At 39.2% G+C, this 16,581-nt stretch overlaps 1 protein-coding gene across 19 annotated transcripts in view; it reads left to right on the forward strand.

Annotated features, from left to right (window-relative positions):
• ZRANB3 (zinc finger RANBP2-type containing 3) overlaps positions 1-16,581 on the forward strand; it is a 313,593-nt gene that overhangs the window by 267,362 nt on the left and 29,650 nt on the right. For 17 of the 19 annotated variants that reach the window (XR_010344621.1, XR_010344622.1, XR_010344624.1 and 14 more), the window contains 4 exons: positions 7,675-7,785; positions 8,830-9,232; positions 11,635-11,766; positions 14,953-15,039. Coding sequence is in view for 12 of the 19 variants with exons in the window: in XM_064382815.1 (XP_064238885.1) it covers positions 7,675-7,785; positions 8,830-9,232; positions 11,635-11,766; positions 14,953-15,039 (733 nt within the window). In the remaining 7 variants the exon portion in view is untranslated. Of the gene's footprint in view, positions 1-7,674; positions 7,786-8,829; positions 9,233-11,634; positions 11,767-14,952; positions 16,372-16,581 lie in introns of those variants that run through there. The other 2 variants (XM_012468448.3, XM_012468449.3) reach the window with 1 other exon arrangement.

Consider the following 16,581-nt stretch of genomic DNA (forward strand, 5'->3'; position numbering starts at 1 on the left):
ACAAAACAAAACGAGAGATTGCAAAGCAACAAACCAAACCGCAGCATTGACAGAGAAAACCCTTTAGCTCTTGCTGTCTCCATACTCTTCATTCTTATATTCCATCAGTTTATCAGAGAGGTTTTTTTTCTCTAGCTTTTTCCATGCACCCAGGTGAAAAAAAAATCCATTAATGGTTGGGGGTAGGGAGGAGCAGGGGACTGAGAACATGGTTAATTAAATAAATTATGATAGTTTCATATGGTGAAAATCTTTTTCATTGTTTCAAAGTATGGCATATGGTACATTTATTTGTTTGTAGGTACAAGGAATGATACTTGTGATAAATTGTTAAGGGTAAATATAAATTGTAAAAAAAAAAAAGGGGGGATGGAGACACAAACTTTACTGTTTGCACAAATAGCACAACTTGCTGTTATTAACATAGAAATTATCTAGAAGGATACCTTAGGAATTCTTAACATGAGTTCCTCTGGGACAGTGGTTTTCAATTGGGAGCAATTTGGTCCCATAGGGTGGTAGCGTCTGGAGACATTTTAAATTGTCTCAAGTAAAGGATGTGACTAGGGAGTATGTAGTGGGTAGAGGCCCAGGATGCTGCTGAGAATCCTACAGTGAATAGGACTGCACTCCCCAAGACAGAATTATCCATTTCAAAATGTGTATATTACCACTGTTGAGAAATCTTGCTCTAGGACATAAAACTTGAGGATTTGTGGAGGTAGTAGGGACTTTATGCCAGGATTACAAACTCATGTGACTAAAAACAAAACAGGAATCACAAATGAATGAATGAGGTCAGTTATAAAGCTAGAAAAGAATGAGATATGGGCCAAAACTATGTCAAATAGGCAAATTTGGAACCCATCTGAAATCATTCAAATTCAGATTTAAAAATAAAATACTGGACTGGGCATGGTGGCTCATGCCTGTAATTCCAGCACTTTTGAAGGCCAAGGAGGACAGATTGCTTGAACCCAGAGTTCAAGACCAGCCTGGGCAACATGGAAAAACCCCATCTCTACAAAAAGCAGAAAAATTAGCTAGGCTTGGCAGTGCATGCCTGTAGTTCCAGGCTGAGGTGGGAGGATCACCTGAGCCCCGGGAGGTAAAGGCTGCAGTGAGCCCTGATTGCACCACTTCACTTCAGCCTGGGAGACAGAGTGAAACCTTGTCTCAGAAATAAAATAAGATAAAATAAAAATAAATTAAATGAATTTAATTTAATTTAATAAAATTTAAAAATTGAATTAAAAAAAAAACTGGCTAGCCATGATGGCTCACACCTGTCATGCTAGCACTTTGGGAAGCCAAGGTGGAAAGATCACTTGAGGCCAAGAGCTCGAGACCAGACTGGTCAACATAAGCTAGACCCTGTCTCCACAAAAAACAAAAAATGGCCAGGTATGGTGACTCACACCTGCTATTTGGGAGGCTGAGGCAGGAGGATCACCTGAACCCAGGAGGTTAAGGTTGCGATGAGCTGTGATCATGCCACTGCACTCCATCCTGGGTTGACAAAGCAAGGCCCAGTCTCAAAATGAATGAATAAATTAAAAATGCTGTATGAATGAGTACAGTAAAGCCCTTTGACTAATTGAATTTATCCATAAGTTGCCAATTTTGGACTCTTGGCCTGAACTCTTCTGTAATGGTTGATTTTTTTCCCATGGGCATGTGTCACTTTCTATAAAAATGCATTTAAAATATGTGTGTTACATATTTATATACATACATACACATACTTACACATAAGGACACACACACACACACACATATCAAAAAGCACAATGCCTATTTTATTTTTCCCAATACTTCCTGTCCTCTCAATCTTTCTCATTTTTGTAACCAGTCTTTGCTAGAGTATTGACCTTCTCTTTCTCACATGATCATAATTCTCTTCATAACTGAATTTCTAGCTATTTCTAGACATGCCTTATTATTTCTTCTCCATCAGACATGGATGACCACTTAAAGTGTCATCTGAGAAAGGCAACTGATGAGGTTTAAAAGCAAGAGTCAATTCATAAAACCAAAGTCAAAGACACAGTGTTATCAATATAAAGGATATAATTTCTGTTAACAAACAGCAGATTAAGTAATCAGATTTGTATTTTTAGGAGCTAACTCTAGCAGCAGTTGGAAGATTTGATCAAAAAGGGCAAGACTCAAAGTGGGGAGATAAGTTACATTTTTCTATAGCTGCCATAACAAATTACCACAAATTTAGAAGCTTAAAACAACATACATCTATTATCTCACAGTTCTATAAGTAAGAAGTCCAAGTTGGCTATTACGAGTTTTCTAGTAATGCTCTGGATTTACAACGAAGGAATCAAAGTGTTGGCTCACTGGGCTCTAATTGATAAGCTTGGAAAATAATTCACCTCCAAGCTCACTAAGATTGTTGGCAGAACTCATTTCCTTGCAGTTGTAGGACTGAGGTTCCTGTTTTTTGCTGGCTGTCAGCTGAGGCCACCATCAACTCCTAGAGGCTTCTCTGTGGTCCTACTACACGGACCTCTACATCTTGGAATCTCTGCCTTCCTTTTCTGCTTTTAAGGGCTCAAGCGATTACATTGGGCCCACTCAGTAATCTCCCTATCTCAAAGTGAGCTGATCAGCAACCTAATTATATCTGTAAAGTCCTTTTATAGCATTATCTAAATTAGTGATTGATTAAATAACCTGGGGACAGGAATCCTAGAGGGCATATTAAAATTCTGCCTACTATACAAGTTAAAAGACTATTATAGTAGACCTGGAGAAAAATGATGAGGATCTATATTAAGTTATTACAGTGGGAATCAGGAAAGAGAATGAAGAGCGCTATTAAGGAGGTATATCTGGAGACTTGGTGAATGATTATAGAGAGGCAGAGAGAGAGAGGCCTCCAGAGAAACCAACTTAGCCGCATCATGAAATGAAACCTTTGTACCTGCAGCGAGGAGATACTGTCAGGAAGCATTCTGATTCTTGCTGCAGAACCCAAGTTAAGTCTCAGTAATTTGGAATAACCATGTATCTCTGAAAGCAAATGTGAAATATGCTGTTGAACAGCAGCATTGACTGGCAGTCTGTATGAGGACCAGTTAGACACTGCCATTATCAGTTTACTTTCTAGAGAAACTGAATCAGAGTCTCTAAACGTAGAAACATCAGACTCAGTAAAGAGTGAGGTATTATATTGAAAAGTGAAACTCCCCAGACCCCCCTTTTTTTTTTTGCCAGCTTTCAGATTGACAGTAGCTACATTTTACTTTCTTTTTTTTTTTTTTATAGTTGGAGTCTCGCTCTGTCCTCCAGGCTGGAGTGCAATGTCATGATCTCGGCTCACTGCAACCTCCACCTCCTGGGTTCAAGTGATTCTCCTGCCTCAGCCCCCCGAGTAGCTGTGATTACAGACACGAGCCACCATGCCCGGCTAATTTTTTGTATCTTTAGTAGAGATGGGATTTCACCATGTTGGCCAGGCTGGTCTCAGAACTCCTGACCTCATGATCCACCCGACTCCACCACCTAAAGTGCTCGGATTACAGGCATGAGCCACTGTGCTCAGGCCATTTTACTTCCTAAGCAGGAGGTTAGAAGATTTCTCTCTTAAAAATATTGAATGGTTCTGAAAAAAGAGCTACAGTTTAACTTGGGGCATTCTCCCAAGTGCAATGGCTAGGTCCCCAACCAGATTATCCTCTAGTGATGTCCACCAGTTTGCAGACCCCAGCCAAGCTCAGAGCTTGCAGTCAGCTTTTGAATATCTCACTCTTACATTTGAATGGAAGCCAAGATCACCAGCCACTGTTTTGGTTACAGAGTTCCATTTATCAGAGGCAGGCCTAATTCACTTGGAGCCCTGTCTTGTTTAGGATGCCAACTGTTTAATCTCTAGTTAGAGTTGAGCTCCAAAGCAGGTCAGAAATCCAGGGCCCAAGATTGTATTCATTGATGTGGGCCACTTTCCAGCATACACTCTTAAAAAATTGCCATCTTCCACTCCTTTTACTATCCAGGAATTAGTTTAGGAGACAACATTCTCCCTTCTCTATTTGCTAAAGTTGGGATTTACCATAATAATCCTTTTGGGAGTTGGTGAACTTCCTAGCAAACCTCAGTAGAAAATTAAGTATTGGCAACTTGCAGCTAGGTTTGAAAAGTTGTTAGCTCCCTTTTTTGGAATTGGTTCATCTGTTTCTTGTGGTTTCCAAAAATTTATTTTTAAACCCCTTGTAGGAAAGCAAAAGGTTATTTTTAGTGTCTAAATCTCTGACTAGATTTCTCAGCATCTTTTAAAGTTACTGAATTAGGTTTTTAAGCTTTTAAACATTGAATAATACCTCAGGCAAGGCTTAATATCCCATTGCCCCCAAAGCTAGGAAGCTTTTGAATTCATCTAGAATCCACGGAAACACTTTCCCAAAGTGCATTTTTCAAGAGAATAAAATGGTTGAATAAATTTTTGGAGTTGGGGCCAGAGAAGGAGAAAGTTTGAGAACTAAAAGGGCAAGTTTAATTTACTGTGCTTTAACTACTGCTGCTACCCAGACTGGAGAACAATGGCTTAATTTCCTTTTTTGTCTAAGAAAGACATGCAAGTAGAGTACAAACATGTGAAAAGATATTCCCCCTTACTCTTAATAAGAATGCAAATTTAAAAATCTATGATGAGATACCTGTCATTATTAGCAGAGACTTCTGAAAATGGCATTGTGCTAGTGAAAGAGAAGAAACAGATACTCATTCATTGCTGGTGGACACGTACACTGGTATAACCTTAGAGGAAAGAAATTTGTCAAAATCTACCCACATTTAAAACACCTAAGACCTTTGACCCAGGAATTCTACTTCTGGAGATTTATTCTACAGATACATAATGTGTAGAAAATATCATATACAACTATATCTATTGCAGCATTGTTTGTAATAGCAAAGACTGGAAACAACCTAAATGTCCATTAATCACACTGGTTAAATATATGGTTTATCCAAATAATGGAATAACATGGAGCCATTAAAAAGAATAGGGAAACTGCGGCCGGGTGTGGTGATTCATGCCTGTAATCTCAGCACTTTGGGAGGCCAAGGTGGGTGCATCACGAGGTCAGGAGTTCGAGACAACCCTGGCCAAGATGATGAAACCCCGTCTCTACTAAAAATACAAAAATTAACCAGGTGCGGTGGCAGGCACCTATAATCCCAGCTACTCGGAAGGCTGAGGCAGGAGAATCACTTGATCCCGGGAGGCGGAGGTTGTAGTGAAGCAAGATCGCGCCACTACGCTCCAGCCTGGGCAACAGAGCAAGATGCCCTCTTCAAAAAAAAAAAGAATAAAGAAACTATGGATCCTAATAAGGAAAGATCTCTGAGAAATATGTTGTGGTAAAAAGAGCAAAGTGAAGATTAGTGTATATGCTATGCTATTATTTATTTCTAAAAATAATAGGTATAATGAAAAATGAGTGCTAGTGGGTATGGGTTTATTTTTGTTTTTGTTTTATTTGAGACAGGGTCTCAATCTGTTGCCTAGGCTGGAGTACAGTGGCGCAATCTCAGCTCACTGCAACCTCTGCCTCCTGGACTCAAATGATTCTCCTGCCCCTGCCTCCCAAGTAGCTGAGACTACAGGTGTGCACCACCACGCCTAGCTAATTTTTGTATTTTTAGTAGAGACAGGGTTTTACCATGTTGACCAAGTTGGTCTCGAACTCCTGGCCTCAAATGATCCTCCCGCCTTGGCCTCTCAAAATGCCAGGATTACAACTGTGAGCCACCAAACCCAGCCTCAGGTTTCTTTTTGGAGTAATGAAAATATTCTGGAATTAGTGATGATGGTTGCACAATCTTGTGAATATACTAAAATGTACTTTATTGCCAACTTTAAATTGGTGAATTTTATGCCATGTGAATTATTTGTCAATAAAAATGTAAAAATAAATAAATAAAAGGCATACACCTATACTCAGAAAAAAAGAATCTTTTTTTTTTTTTTGAGAGAGTATTTCTCTGTCACTCAGGCTGGAGTGCAGTGGTGAAATCTCAGCTCACTGCAGCCTACACCTCCCAGGTTCAAGCGATTCTCCTGCCTCAGCCTCTTAAGTAGCTAGGATTATAGGCACATACTACCACACCCAGCTAATTTTTGTATTTTCAGTAGAGACAGGGTTTCGCCATGTTGGCCAGGTTGGTCTCGAACTCCTGATCTCAGGAGATCCACCTGCCTCGGCCTCCCAAAGTGCTGGGATTATAGGTGTGAGCCACCATGCCAGGCCAAAAATAAACTATGGGAGCCAGACACGGTGGCTCATGTCTGTAATTTCAGCACTTTGGGAGGCTGAGATGGGCCAATCACTTGAAGCCAGTTCAGGACTAGCCTGGCCAACATGGCAAATGCTCATCTCTGCTAAAAATACAATAATTGGCCACTCATGGTGGTGCGTGCCCATAATCCCACTTACTTGGGAGGCTGAGGCACGAGAATAGCTTGAACCCAGAAGGCGGAGGTTGCAAGGAGCCAAGATAGTGCCACTGCACTCCAGCCTGGGTGACAGAGTGAGACCCTGTCTCCAAAAATAAAGTAAAATAAAAATCTGGCAACAGATGTAACTTCTGGGGAGGGGCAAAAGGAAGACAGGAATGGGAGAGAAACTCATCACTATAGACACTCTTGTTTGCCTTTTGAATTTAGAACCATGTGCTTATATCACTTAATCAAAAATTAGTAAGATAGTTTATTTAAAAAAGGAAACCTGTTTATTATTAAATCTACCCTAATAACATAAATCAAATTTCTAAAATTTTACCTACAATTGCACAATTCCATTGTGATTGAATTTTAATATTATTGTCAAGCTGCCCAATTAAGAAGCACTCAATAATATTAAGAAATTCATGTTTAAACTAATTTTAAAAATCTACAATAGGTGTAAACCACCAGAGAAACTGGGCCAATTAATAAGAAGAAATTAATTGGCTAATTGCATTTCAACAACTTAAATTCCCCCAACACCTTTAATTGGAATAACTTCTCTTTACTTCTAGTCCCTGAACCATTGTGTGGTATTGTTAGTGTTGGGTAATAAGGTTCTGAATCCCACATCAAGAATGGCTTTATTTCTGTGGAAGAATCCATAAACCCTGTATGGGCTGATAATAAGGGGAACAACCTTGAGATTACAGAAGATGTGATTGAACCTGGTTAACTAAAAAGAGACTCAATTTACCCAAACACTCATATACTACTATAACTGACTAAGGTGATTTGGAGAAGCCTTAAAGGGAAGGTCAAGAGGGAAGTAAAAATGCAGTTAGAGATTGTCTGCACAGTTTGCCAAGCAATTTCCTTAAGGCTGTCAGTTGTGCGAGTATTTGATCATTTCTTATTCTCACATCCACTCCTTTTTCCCCTAAATGAAAATTGGTCCAAAGGATATTGAGTGACTCTCGAATTTCTTAGAAAAAGAAATTGGAAAAAACTAATTTGGAACAAAGAGATGTATTTCTCACATAACGGACACCAATAAAGGGTGAAAATTCCATTTTCTAACTTGAGTTTTAGCATAGTGAATAGAATTGCACTTGCTTTTTCTCCTATTGCTTTTGCAAGGAGCAGCATAAACATGCAATGGGGACATTTTTATATGAGATAGAGGGAATCTATTTAACGTATCATTGTTTTAGATACATAACCAAAGAAGATGTTGCTGTAGCTTCAATGGACAAAGTGAGGAATGCTGGGGGCCATGTTCGTCTGATCACAAAGGAGTCCAGGCCATGGGATCCTTTCACAAAGTAAGGTTTTTCTACTATTAGTATATAGTATTGCTAATTCCACTTCTTTACATTTATGTATTGATTTTCATAATAATGTCTCACCGTTGTATGACCACTTTAGAGGTTACATAGAACTTTAACAAAATAGTAGCTCTTCAGTTGTCCTAGCAACCTGTTGAGGTACCTGGTGTCCTCATTTTAAACATTAGAGATGAGGAAGGACCCTGAGACCAGGTGGACTAAGTAACCTGCCCCAGGGCTTGGGGGTAGATGCCAGGAGACCTGAGGTTACATCTGGGCTCTGTCCCCTAATCTTGAGCTCCATCATTAGAAGTCTTTCTTTTAACTTTTCAAACAACTATGGAAAATAGACAAAGCAGCTGTTGTTACTTCCCAAGTAGGACTTTCTAACAAAATTGAGTAGTGTACCTTTTCTTTTATTCTAACAGATTGAGCACATATCCTATGATGTTTTGTTTCTAAGTTTAATTTCATCAACTCTACATTTACCTGTAGGAAACATGGTATTGAGCAAGTCTTCTGTTCTAATTCCTATCAGCACTGTCAGCTGTTTTACTCTGTCACTTTATGGCTGTGACTGTTTCCTGTGAGCTAGCAGAGGCTGGAGGAGAGAGTTTGTAATGACCTGTCCGAGCTAATGAGGTGTGTGACCCCATATAGTTAAGGAGCCAGGTAGCCACTAAGCTTTAGCTGGGGTTTTACATTAGCTATCCTTTCCTAGCCTGAAGAAACATTTTCTAACAGCGTCTCCAGATGTTTCATATGTTTTCACATTTTACATGTTTCCAGATTCTTTAACATGAGGGCATCTAAATTCCCAAGAGAGGCATCATATTTGTATTCAAATTAATATTTTGTAATACATCGTTCTTTGTTGCTCGGCATGGAATATAGAGTGCTGACTGTAGCTATTTCATTTCTACATTGTAATCTGTGTTTACTATTTATTCATATAGAAACTTTGATAACCTTTATATGAAGCAATGACTATTTAGACTAATCGTTCATTAGTTACCTATTCAGTCTTTTTTTAAATTATAGAAACTTTCTTGAAGATGGAGCCTGTGTCCCATTTCTAAGTCCAGACACAGTCCAGGCTGATCTCACTGGGAAGCCTTCTACATCCAAAGGCTATTTACAGGCTGTGGATAATGAAGGAAATCCACTTTGCCTTCACTGTCAGCAACCCACTAGCCAAACTAAGCAAGCATGTAAAGCAAACGCTTGGGATTCACGGTTTTGCTCTCTGAAATGTCAGGAAGAGTTTTGGATTCGATCTAATAACAGTTACCTGCGAGCCAAAGTATTTGAAACTGAACATGGTGTGTGTCAGCTCTGTAATCTGAATGCACAAGAACTCTTTTTACGTCTGAGGGATGCCCCTAAAAGTCAGAGGAAGAATCTTCTGGATGCTGCTTGGACTTCAAAGCTCCCATTAGAACAGGTAAATTATAATCATCTGATAGATAGAAGGCAGCATTGTACTAAGTATAATGAATATTGACTCTAACTTTACTTTTTAAATTTTAACATGGGAATATTCATATATATAAAAGGAGAGAAAATAATGGACCCATATGTTCATCAGCCAGCTTTAATAGTTTCCAGCATTTTGCCATTCATTTTCATCTGTCCTTTGACTCACTTGTTTTTTTCTCCTAGAATATTTCATTTTATTTTATTTTTTTGGAGACAGAGTTTCACCCTTGTTCACCCAGGCTGGAGTGCAGTGGAGTAATCTTGACTCACTGAAACCTCTACCACCTGGATTCAAGCGATTCTTGTGCCTCAGCCTCCTGAGTGCCTGGGATCACAGGCATGTGCCACCATGCCTGGCTAATTATTGTATTTTTAGTAGATGGGACTTTGACATGTTGGCCAGTCTAATCTTGAACCCCTGACCTCAGGTGATCCCCCTGCCTCATCCTCCCAAAGTGCTGGGATTACAGGCGCGAGCTACCGTGCCTGGCCATCTCCTAGAATATTTTAAAGAAAATTCCAGATATTTCTTTTCACTCTTCAATATTTTCATTCTGTATCTCTCACAGGTAAAGACCTCCTTCCTTCTATTCTTTCTTCCCTCTCCAGTCCTTGTTCCCCCCTCTTCCCTTTCTCTCTGTTTCCCTTCCTTCACTCATTTCCTCCTTCCCTCTTTCCCTTTCCTCATTTCTTTTCCTCTCATTCTTTTAAATATAATCCCAGTACGAGTTATCATACCCAGCACAATTACAATTCCTTAATTATACTAAGTCTGTGTTTGGCTTCCCAGATTGTCTCAAAAATGTCTTGCTGGGCTCAGTGGCTCCTGCCTGTAATCCCAGCACTTTGGGAGGCCGAGGCAGGTGGATCACCTGAGGTCAGGAGTTTGAGACCAGTCTGGCCAACATGGCAAAACCCCATCTCTACTAAAAATATAAAAAATTAGCCAGGCATGGTGGCAGATACCTGTAGTCCCAGCTACTTGGGGGCTGAAGCAGAAGAATCACTTGAACCTGGGAGACAAAGTTTGCACTGAGCCAAGATCACACCACTGCACTCCAGCCTGGGTGACAGAACAAGACTCTCTCTCAAAAAAAAAAAAGTCTTTTATAGTTACTTTGTTCAAATTAGGATCAAACTGTCACTCAGACAGTACATTTGATAATAATGCCTCTTATGCTTCATTTAGTCTATAATAGCACCCCATTCCTTTTTTATACTATCAATGGTGAATATACTGGATCATTTGCCATTCTGGATTTATCTCCCTGTATCTGCAAGGTATTGTTTGACATGTTCTTCTATTCCCCCAATTTTCTGAATAACAGTTTTAAGATCTAGAGGCTTAATTTCATTCTCATTCAGTTATTTTGGGAAAAGATCTTAACAGGTGTTACAGTGTATTAAGAGGCACCTATGGTCTGTTGATTCCACTTTCTATAATGTTAATATTGAATGGCAAGGAGCAAACAGGTAACCCCAGAAATATAGTCCATCACAATCAGAAGGCTATGTATGTGTATATACACTCACACACATATATGTGTTCATTGCATTGTAAAATGTAATACACCAATTTATGACAAAATATTATTTATAGCACACTGTCCTCAATATTCACTTTCATTTCCAAAATTCAGTTGGATTTCTAATTTTGCTATCTGAACAATTCTAAATATCAAATTAGGCCAGGCTTTGGCTCACACCTGTAATCTCAATATTTTGAGAGGCCAAGGTGGGAGGATTGCTTGAGCCAAAAGTTACCAGCCTGAACAACATAGTGGAACCCCGTCTCCAAAAAAAAAAAAAAAAAATCAGAAAAATTAGGCTGGTATGGCATCTGTAGTCCCAGCTACTTAGATGGCTAAGATAGGAGGATTGCTTGAGCCCAGAAGGTCGAGGCTGCAGTAAGCTGCGATGGTGCCGCTGCGCTCCAGCCTGGGCGACAGCGAGACCCTACCTCTAAATAAAATGTGTAATTTTGTAGTGTGCTTAATTTTTAAAAATCACTCCTCACTCTCTGCCCACTAAAATATTAGTGAATTCCTGCCAGTTAGATAAACTATATATTTTTATTTACCTAGGATAGTGTTGCTGAATTATGAAGGAATGAATTCATCAGCATTTCCGCAAAGATAAATTAGCATATCTTTGAGAGCTAGGGAAATACACTATTTCTCTAATGATATCCAGAGTTCAAACTGCTAACCAGAGGGTTTTTTCTACTCACAATAAAAGCTATAAAAAGCTATCCTGATGTATTTTTCCCCATGATTTTTCTGTATAAACATGATTGCACAATGTAAAACCAACACACAGTTCTTGCAGTATATGTTGAAAATTGCTGCTCTCGTATTCTTATTGCAGCTAAATGAAATGATAAGAAACCCAGGGGAAGGACATTTCTGGCAGGTGGATCACATCAAGCCAGTGTACAGGGGAGGAGGACAGTGTTCCCTGGACAACCTGCAGACTCTCTGCACAGTCTGTCATAAAGAGGTCAGTGAAGCTCTCATATAGCTTTGACCCCATCCTGAGAAGTCAGATGGAAAATTGTGCATACAGTTGTGGAAGATTATGTGGATGAATTTATCCCTGGTCTGAGATTCAAGATACATTTTATCCCTTTCATCATCTAACACTTGCTTTTCTTCTCAAGGCCCGTGTCACAGATGCAAGAGAAGCTGCTTCCCTTTTAATTCATTTTAGTACCAAGACATTAGCACCACTACCAAAAAAGAAATGAATACAATTTATATATTGTCTTGACGAGACCCTGATCCTCAAACTGGAAGTTTGGTGAATTGGGGCAGTCATACATGCATATAACTAAGGATATCCTGGAATATCTGAAAACATTAATAAATTATCTCTAGGACCAACTCAATTCAACATGCAGAGGTTTCATTGCTGGCCAAAGTATGAAACCAATTAACTCTGGCACATCATTGGGTAGTTAGTTACCTGTTGCTTAGAATGAGAAGAAAAAACACATAGTATTGCTTATCTACCAGGATGAATTTTTTATAGGCAGTCCAGTAAAAGGTAATAAGATTTACCTGTTGAGATCATCTTAGAAAGAGGCATACATGGCTGGGTGCGGTGGCTCATGCCTGTAATCCCAGCACTTTGGGAGGCCGAGGTGGATGGATCACAAGGTCAGGAGTTAAGACCAGCCTGCCCAAGATGGTGAAATGTCATCTCTACTAAAAATACAAAAATTAGCTGGGCATGGTGGCAGGCGACTAACCCCAGCTACTTGGGAGACTGAGGCAACGAATTGCTTGAACCCAGGAGGCAGAAGTTGTAGTAAGCCGAAATCACACCCCTGCACTCTAGCCTGGGTGACAGAGCAAGACTCCATCTCAAAGAAAAAAAAAAAGAGGCACATATTCAATATGTGACTTCGTATTCAACTTTTTTTCACTTATAGCAAGATCTAAACATTTCTCATGTTTTCCAACCATTCATAATTTATATCATCTAAAATGACTGCATAATACTATTGAGTAGATCTCTACTGTAGTTTACTTAACTATTCCCATACTGATTAATATTTATTTAAATTTTTTTTGCTTTTCTGCATCATGCCACCAAGCACATTTTTTGTAAACAAGACTGTTTCCTACTTTTTGAGGTCATTCCGTAAGGTAGATTCTCATATGTAAAAATCACTGAGTCAAAAGTGTTTGGATATTTTTGACAATGTAGGAATTTATCACTAAACTGTTTTCCAAAGAATTTTACTCATTTGTGGCCCCAGAAGCCCATTTAACTGCCACTGAGTACAGTCAGTGAGTGGGTGCCATGTGGTACAAGGAGAATGGCCTGCAATTGTTTTGTTTGCTAAAGACACTAATGTTTTTAAAAGATGCTAATCAATTATATTAAACTTTGAGAACTATTTCAGATCCTTTGCCAATGTTTATAATGTATGAACTCTTTACTACTACTCTTTTTTTTTTTGAGACAGAGTCTCACTCTGTTGCCCAGACTGAAGTGCAGTGGTGTGATCTCGGCTCACTGCAACCTTCGGCTCCTGGGTTCAAGTAATTCTGCTTCAGCCTTCCAAGTAGCTGGGACTACAGGCATAAGCCTCCACACCCGGCTAATTTTTTGTATTTTTAGTAGAGATGGAGTTTCACCATGTTGCCCAGACTGGTCAAGAACTCCTGAGTTCAGGCAATGTGCCTTCCTCAGCCTCCCAAAGTGCTGGGATTACAGGCATGAGCTACTGTGCCTAGCCTACTACTCTTTTAATATGCTATATTCCACAGTTTTTTCACAAACATTTTTATATTAAAACATTTTACCCCCAAAACCTAAAATGCAATTAAAAAAAAAACATTGGGCTGGGCGCGGTGGCTCACGCCTGTAATCCCAGCACTTTGGGAGGCCAAGGCGGGTGGATCACGAGGTCAAGAGATCGAGACCATCCTGGTCAACATGGTGAAACCCCATCTCTACTAAAAAATACAAAAAAAAAATTAGCTGGGCATGGCGGCGCGTGCCTGTAATCCCAGCTACTCAGGAGGCTGAGGCAGGAGAATTGCCTGAACCCAGGAGGCGGAGGTTGCGGTGAGCCGAGATCGCGCCATTGCACTCCAGCCTGGGTAACAAGAGCGAAACTCCGTCTCAAAAAAAAAAAAACATTTTACATAAATGGGATCATGTCATGTAGGCAGGCTTTTTGGTTTTTGTAATTTGTTTTAGTTGTAAGCGTCTCTTCCTTTTCTTTTTTTTTGATATGGAGTCTCACTCTGTCACCCAGGCTGGGATTCAGTGGTGCGATCTTGGCTCACTACAACCTCCACCTCATGGGTTCAAGCTGATTCTCCTGCCTCAGCCTCCTGAGTAGCTGGGATTACAGGCATGTGCCATCACACCTGGCTGATTTTTGTATTTTTAGTAGAGACGGAGTTTCACCATGTTGGCCAGGCTGGTCTTGAACTCCTGACCTCAGGTGATTCACCCACCTTAGCCTCCCAAAGCGCTGGGATTACAGGCATGAGCCACTGCACCTGGCCGTAAGCTTCTCTTCTGTCCTTCACTGTTTCCGCCTGGATCACCTCACATGGACTTCAAATGGAAAAAAATGTCATCTGATTTCTCAGCTAAGCAAGTTATTTGCAAATTCAAGACCGATAAGAGAATTAAGAAATAGCCAAAGAAAATGCAGCCCTTTCTGTAATTATTTTTTTAAATTGTCATGAAAAATGTTATTTGTGGAATTAGTGGAAGAATCCGGTTCTGGTCTATGTCATTTTATTTTCTACACCGGCTCATCTGTTGAGTTGGAAATGACCTCTGGGATCAGAGAATAGGAAGTGGGTAGATTTTCTACTCTGGATAATCCCAAAATGGCTTAAGAACTCCCATTTGGATGGGAGAATCAGGGCCTCCCTAGTCTCCAAATGAGAAATTCATGCTGTTGCTGGGTAGCACGACATCTCTCAAGTTGTATGTCTTCTCCTGCTACTTTGGTCTTAATGAACCTAGGACCTCGGAATTGCCAGAGCTGCAGAGTATCTGCCTTGTGGTTTGGTAACTCTTTAATAGGCAAGCACTGAAAATGTGTGTAGTGACAGTATAGAATTTCCAGACTAACAGTACAAAGAATTTTTGAGCTTTGGTAGCCAGTGCTTTTTTCCTAACATGTGCACACGCATATTTTTTAACTTTTAGAGAACTGCCAGACAAGCTAAGGAAAGAAGCCAGATGAGAAGACAATCTCTAGCATCAAAGCATGGATCAGACATCACACGATTTTTGGTAAAGAAGTAAAGTAGAAAAATACATGAATGAATGGCATATGGTTTACATGTGGAATAATTTAATACAAAATTTTTCCATGTTTAATATATTGAGAGTAAAAATTTTCAGAACAAAAATCGAGAATTCAAATTCTGTTGTACTAATTACTTTTAGTGTTAAATACATTTTGAAAATATTTAACAGAAACTAAGATATGATACTAAATATTTCTATGCAAACTAGCAATTATGTTTCAGCAATATTTTGTTAAGCTCTTTATCCCTAATATGCCTAATCACTATATTGTGCATAGACTGTATTTAAAAAATGTACTCTCAATTACCTGAAAAATGCTTCTGGATTAGTATTGGTTTTGGACTGTCATAGGTATGAATGGAACATTGCAAAACTTTATGGGAAATTTCAGAGGCAGATCATTATTCAGGAGTTCTGGGCCAAGCATGACCAGCCTGCTTAGGATTCAAGAGAGATTGTCCGCTAAATACCTCCAGAATGACCTTGGGGTACACATTTTGGGTGTTTCCTTTCTTGCTTTATTTCTTAGCCAGTCATCTTTATCAAAAATACCCTTTTCAAAATAAGGTACCTAACGCTAATGGTGTTTGTGGACAATTTGGAGGTTCTGTGTAAAGTAATTTTTAAAACTATTAAATAACTGAAACCATAAAATGTAAAATGTCACTTAATCTTGATTTTTTTTTTTTTTTTTTTTTTTTTGGTATATGTGCTACCAAAGCGAGCACAGGCCTGATTTTTTAGATCTTTTTTTAAAAAATGAATAAAACTAGGCTTATTGTCAAAATATTCTTTTCTGGTTCTCATATTCTCTTTTTAAAACCCTGTGTTATTAAAGGTATATTTCTGGTACTTCTTTTAAAAAGAGTGATGATGATAAACCACTTTATAGTAAGGCATAACCAGATGGTTATATGCATTTAAAAGTATAATGATAATATTAAAATGTAATTGACATAAAATAAGAGTGATCATGAAGCAAACCCAGGGCCTAATCCTGCAATATGTCAGAATCATGAAAGCAAAGAGTCAGAACTATACAAAATACAGGTCCAAGGAAGTATTGCATCCCCAAAAGGGACCTGTTTGTAAATACTATTAGGATGTATACCTCTTTGGTTTGAGCATTTTCCTACTTTAATTAATAGCTAGTGTTTTACAACACAAAAGACTTGTTTTTAGAAAGATTATATAATCATGAATTTTCCTTCCAGAGTTGTTCCTCGGTTTCTATTTCATTGTATGAGATCAAATCATGTTGCTTGTATGAGATCAAATCATGTTGCTTATTTTATAAATGAAGTTGGACTTTCTTTGGCCTCCTTTCTGCTTAGTTGGTCAGGCTCTTTGCAGTTTTCTGCCTCATTTCCAAGGCAACCTAGGATTTGTCATGGTTGAGAGCCAAGAAGCAGGCACGCCGCCTTTCCTCCAGCATGGGGTGTTTGCAAGTATGGTCTAAGTAGGTCAGATTTGAGGGGAACTTGCTCTTCAGGTCACACTAAGGTGACAATTCTAAGGAGAAAG

The sequence above is a fragment of the Aotus nancymaae genome, unplaced genomic scaffold (genome assembly GCF_030222135.1).
Source record: "Aotus nancymaae isolate 86718 unplaced genomic scaffold, 86718_ANA_hifiasm-v0.15.2.pri h1tg000029l, whole genome shotgun sequence".
NCBI lineage: Eukaryota > Metazoa > Chordata > Mammalia > Primates > Aotidae > Aotus > Aotus nancymaae.